The sequence below is a fragment of the Lipotes vexillifer genome, unplaced genomic scaffold, assembly GCF_000442215.2.
Source record: "Lipotes vexillifer unplaced genomic scaffold, Lipotes_vexillifer_v1.1 scaffold935, whole genome shotgun sequence".
In the NCBI taxonomy this organism is placed as follows: domain Eukaryota; kingdom Metazoa; phylum Chordata; class Mammalia; order Artiodactyla; family Lipotidae; genus Lipotes; species Lipotes vexillifer.
The window spans coordinates 143,093-149,036 of record NW_006777895.1 but is presented as its reverse complement, the minus strand read 5'-3'; the positions used below and the strand labels follow the sequence as shown (position 1 = coordinate 149,036).

Genomic DNA, 5,944 nt, shown 5'->3' with positions numbered 1-5,944 from the left:
TTTCTAACAGTCCTGCCGCTTGCTGTTCTCTCTGTATGAAACCCTCTTTCCCAGATAGCTGCATGTCTCACGCCTCTGAATACCACCTTCTCCATTAGACCCTCTTCAACCACTTAAAACTCCAATAGCTCCACACCCATACTGCCTATCCCCTTTCTCTGTTTTTTCTTCTTAGAACTTAACCAACACTGAAATACTACCTAGTTTATCTATCTTATTTATTATCCATTTTTTTTTCCCACTAGAACATGGGTTGGCAAACTCTTCCTACTTGTAAGTATTTTAGATTGTGCGGGCCATGTGTTCTGTTACAATGACTCAACTGCTGTTGAATTTTAAAAAGTCATACACAATAGGTAAACACAACTGAGCATGGCTGTGTTTCAATAAAACTTTATTTACTGAACAGGCTGCCAGTAAGATTTGGCCCATGGGCTGTTGTCAACCCCTGTACTACAATGTGCACTCCAAGAGAGGAAGGATTTTTGTCTGTCTGTCTCACTGCTATAATCCCAGCTCCTAAAGTTATGCCTGGCACACAGTAGGAATTGAAATATTTTTTGAATGAATAAATGTTCTGGAGGAACATCCATCCAAAAAGGAGAGAGAAAGACAGCGAGAGAGAATGACAAGAAGAAAACAACTGAAAAAGTGTTTGAAAATATGTACATTGGCCTGAGAACAAAAATACTATTCTGAAAACTAGCTAATTTTGGTAGAAGAGCTAAGATGTCAAGAAATAAGTATAACATATTTCAATTCTTTCCCAAGCATCCATTATTCTGTGAATTTATAACTGAAAAATTTTAAAACAAGAAGACAAATTTTTCAAAAGAACGGGCCGGATTATCACTTGGTTATAAGCTTTCTAAAGCAGCATGAATCTGAACTACAGCTCTCTGAGATTCTATTCATGGCATCCTCAACACAGATACTAATCAAAATAGTCTAGGAAGTTTTTAAAAGGAACTTCCTAAATCCCCAGTTCTCATTTAAACTCAAGTAACTGAAAAAATTAGTCTTTACAAGCCTCCATATATACAACGCTCTCAAAGACTGAAACTTTTTAAAAGACATATATAAAAAATGCTACATTTAGAGTTTTAGGACACTATCTATATACTCTGACATTTATGAAATAGATCCCATTAAGTATACACATTGAACAGGGTAATGTTTCACTTTTTCCCCTCTTTTGCAGGATGGGGAAGAATCCAGGAAATAAACACAATTCACCCCAACATGTAAAACACTTATCAATTACAACCCCTTAAGCATATTTTTAAACAATAAAAGTACCCACAGGGCTCTTACCAGTATTTACAGTTTCCTGATCAATCATGCCTCCTTCTGCAAAACCTTCCAAGTCATCCACTTTAACTTTTTCCCATGGTATATATGTTACTCCAAGATCCACATCCCAGAATTGTTTGTATTCTGTTTTTACACCTTTGTTTAAAGCCCAAGCAATCTATCAGGAATGAGGAGAGGAAAGAAGAAAGCTCATGTTTACTGTAAAAACAAGGTAAAACATATAAAATCATATGCTAACAATGTAAATATGAATAAAATTAGTTTTAAAAATCAGCTGGACAGGCAAAGCATCACTGCTGGAATAACAGTAGCCAGCGAAATTTTTTCCATGTATTTTCTGATTTTGTTTGTAAAATAAAACCTTCATTAGATAGCAGTGGTGTTTATAATATGGGATTTATTTCCACTTCTTACTATGACCTTAAAACAACACATTTCCAGAAATAAACCAAATCTACTTTTCACCATAAAAATGTCAACCTACATTAGCGATAATTAGAATAGTTAAACAAAATCTTAGTACTCCAAGAGACCAGTGACACTTTAGCTTACATAAACTCTCTGCCATAAAATGAGAAAGCACGGGCATATTAACTCCCTTGAAAGTAATTTAAAAATTTTTAATTCAGTTGCTAAAACTATGGAATAAATTAACTCCAAATAGCAGAAATAAAATGTAAGTTAGTTATAAGAAGTAAAAATGGAAAAATACACAATAAATACTCAAAGACTAAGAGGAAACAAATATACATAAATAAACCCTTCACAAGGGCTGGAGTTGTATAAGACAAGATGTTAAAAAGGAGACATTAATAATATAATTAAGGGGTAGGATTAGGAAGCATTGGGAAGGCGTGAATGAAAGACAAACTTGTAAAAATGAACAAGTTCTGCTCATAAAATGGTGCCCTGGTTGACTAAGAATACTGTGCATGTGTGATTCTGAAGAGCTGCTTGAATAAAGTTTTGGTTATTGTTTTACCTATAGCCAAATTCTATAATTTAAACAATACTAAAATAATAAATTTCTGTCAAGGTTTGCCTATAACATTAAAGAAGAAGATGAATTAAATACAGGAAACATTCTAACAATCCAATAAAATAAGAGCACGTGCCCCCCAATCTCACCTTAATGACCTTGGACCCAATTTTATATGACCCGGAACTAAGTTTCTGAAGAGCCCGAAATGCATCTTGTCGATGAACCATGCAGACATAAGCACAGCCCCTGGGAGGAATCATCTATTAAAAAAATTATTTTCTTTAGAAAAGGTGTATGAGGAGGGTAAGTCATTTCTGGCATTTTATAGTTTTAATGGAACAGAATATTGATTATTAATACTGAATTGTTTCCCCTTTTCTTCCTCCAGCTGTTTATTGGTATAATTCAAGCACAATCAGTTGAAAAAAAAAAAAATTCAGAAGCTAGTTGGGTCTCATTCTAAGCCATGATATATGTGAAATCTTGAATATCACGTGTCAACTAAAGTTTTAACACACAATGAAGAGCTATTAAAACAAAGCAATGTATAGGCGTGTATATAATACCACCAGATAAAAGGAAAACAATACTGTATGGCCAACATATTTGAAGGCATACAATTTATTTACAGTAGTATTTAAATTTTGCCAAATGTTCTGTTGAGTAATGTGAGAAGGATTTTTGTTTTGGGGAAGTATCTTATCCTTAATATAAAGTCCAAAATCTACAACAAATAATAAAACTAAAGCTTTTCAATTTTATAAAACTTAACTTTGTCCAAGTACTTCTGGACAAAGATTTTAATATGAATAAGGAGATAGCCTCAGTGTAAGGATCTCAAGAGGTTTATTTACAAAGCATTTAACTACTCTATAAACTACCAAATCATAAAATTATCTTTAATGTATTAACTCAGAAAAATACACAGAGCATTTCAGTTTCTTTATGAAGAACTCAAAAGGTATTCTATCACTTTGTTAGTACTTAATACCTAATAAGCTCTACCTGTCAAAATAACGTTTCCCTCAGTCTTGCTAATAGCTGTCACTTTAATGCCAAATTTCTCAAAAGAGAAGTCAATCTAACCCCTTATATAATTCATCTCTTGCAATGTAGATCCAACCCCTTACCAACCCACCGAAAATATTTTCTTCGAGCTAATGACCTACTAAATGCTAAATCTAATGGACTTTTTTTTCTCAGTCTTCAAACTCCCCCAAAACGAACTGAAAGATTTATAAATCTTCCATTAAATTTTCAAATCCTGGATTTTATCACTAGCCATTCAGTACACTTCAGTTCACAAAATAACTTAGTGCCTATTACTTTTAAGTACTACACTCTTATAAAGTAATACAGAAGAAGAGGGAGACAAGGCAAACTAATGTCCAAATGACTGTGGTATAAGAAAGACTACAAATGTCATAAGCAACGTGAAAATACAAAATGCTACTTGGATTCGGGATCTGTTCAGAGCAGTGATTCCTGGCTTTGCATCAAAATCACCTGCGTAATTATGGCACTTTGATAAGAATCTAAAGGTACTGATCATGGGCATCCCTATGTGGGCATCCCTATTTTTTCAAATGTCAACCCGTTTCTGATATGCAGCTAGAGCTGAGAACCACTAGTTTAAAGGCAGTGGAAAATCAGAAAAAATTTCAGAGGTTATATGATCACAGACTCAAGAGATTACTTATGTTCTGACAGGTGAAATTTAAAACGACAAAAAGAGAAGCCTACAACACTTTCATGGTGTAAAAAGAGGAATCTGAAATACCTAAGTTGAAACACTCAGCCAATTACCTATTAATTAACCAATCAATCAGCTATTTATTATCTGTATAACTTAGACAAATCATTTAGATTCCTCACTGGTAAAATAACAATATTTGAATTAGTTAACCAGCTTCTTGTGAGGCTCCAATGAGATCATACATAGTTGAAAGTAAAATACAAAATGGTCAAATTCAATTTAAATAAAGAGTGCTGTTATTAATACCAAAAAGTCAAGTTTGGCCATATAAGGAATGTTGAGAATATAAGGAATCTAAGACTAGAAAGGAAAACCAGCCAATTTCCTCGTAAATAATGATAAAAAGGTCCAAACGTCATAAAAGTATAATAACAGTGAATAAAATCAGAGAGTTAAGGAATAAGCCTCCTCAAATGACTATTCCATTACTTATTTTTAGCCTCAAGGAAAAACAATAGCCCTGCAGGAGGAAGAAAATACTCAAAGGTGGAGAGACTGGGTACACTGAAAGAATCAAGCTGAGGACTGAGAGCTATGCTGTGGCCACACAGGTTTTCTTGCCTCAGGTTTGCTCTGAGAGGAAGAGAAGGGGAAGGGGTGGGAAGAGGCTGGCAAAAGACTGGGACCTCAAGTCCAGTTGTGTCTCCACCATTACCTATGTGCTCATGTGCAGGTGATTACAATTCTAACTCAGTTTCTTCACATTCATTAAAAAAGAAATTAAACAATATCACACATACGGTTCCTGCTAACTCAAACATTCGATGTTTTTAGGAATCAAGTGCCATTACCCTTGCTATAAAACTCGTAAGAATATTTTGTTAGACTTCCATTTAAAAAAGGAAAATTAATTAAGCAAAGAGATAAACAACAGCAGAGTAAACATAAAAACGATTAGAGTCAAACAATCCTTTTAAAATTTGATTAAAGGCAGATATTACTGGGCTAATTAGGAACCAAAGTGACTCTGAAAACTCCCTATTTTTTTTTTTTACTGTAAATTATTTAAGAACTGATACTTACATTAATGGATTCAATCTGTCCAAACTCTTCAAACAGGTTGGTTAAATCTTGCTGTGTTGCCTTCTTGTCTACCTGACCAACCCACAGAGTAGTACTACATACTGTCAAGATATAAGAGACAACCCAAATCACATAGACAGTTACTTCTTTCAAGTAGCTGGGGAAAAAACACTAGTAACAATAATAAATTAAAATTTCAGATCGTATATTTTAAATACTTGTTAACGGACATTTTTATGTTATGTTTAAAATCAACTAAAATACCAGGTACCCAGTAATTCACATCTATGCCAAGTCAACTTCTTGCATTATCACCTGTTCTCAAGCGTGGCAGCACACATCAATCACCTGTGGATATCTGGAACCCACTCTAAAAGATGATGGAAGGTATGGGGTATGACAGATCAGGAACTGGGAGTTTTAAAATTCTGTAGGTGATTGTAATGTGCAATAAGGTTTCAAAACCACTTCTCATTGCAATCCTATCTGTGTACCTTTTAAGTATCTTTCTGTGCTGGGATGATTAAATGGATATTTCTCCTAAATCAACAGTTAAATCTGAAAACAGTATCTTATCCTTAAGGAAAGAATAATTATATACAAAAAATATATATACAAAAAGGAAAAGGCTAATTTAGAACTCATTATCATGAAAGACTTAGGGATACTTAAGGGCTGGAAGCCACTTCCCTTTAAGAAATAAATGCTACACATGAGACATCTTGCCTACTTTGAGCTGCACTGTTCATGTCTCCATGAACATCTCCTTTTCCTGAAAACACTGACTTTAAAAATATTTACAGCTGGGCTTCCCTGGTGGCGCAGTGGTTGGGAGTCCGCCTGCCGATGCAGGGGCCACGGGTTCGTGC

At 34.4% G+C, this 5,944-nt stretch overlaps 1 protein-coding gene across 4 annotated transcripts in view; it reads right to left on the bottom strand.

The window, feature by feature from the left end:
• SCAF8 (SR-related CTD associated factor 8) overlaps positions 1-5,944 on the bottom strand; it is an 81,315-nt gene that overhangs the window by 11,453 nt on the left and 63,918 nt on the right. For all 4 annotated transcript variants that reach the window (XM_007451346.1, XM_007451345.1, XM_007451343.1 and 1 more), the window contains 3 exons: positions 5,076-5,176; positions 2,443-2,556; positions 1,315-1,471 (listed from right to left, as the gene is read on the bottom strand). In XM_007451346.1, coding sequence (XP_007451408.1) covers positions 1,315-1,471; positions 2,443-2,556; positions 5,076-5,176 — 372 coding nt within the window. The remainder of the gene's footprint in view (positions 1-1,314; positions 1,472-2,442; positions 2,557-5,075; positions 5,177-5,944) is intronic.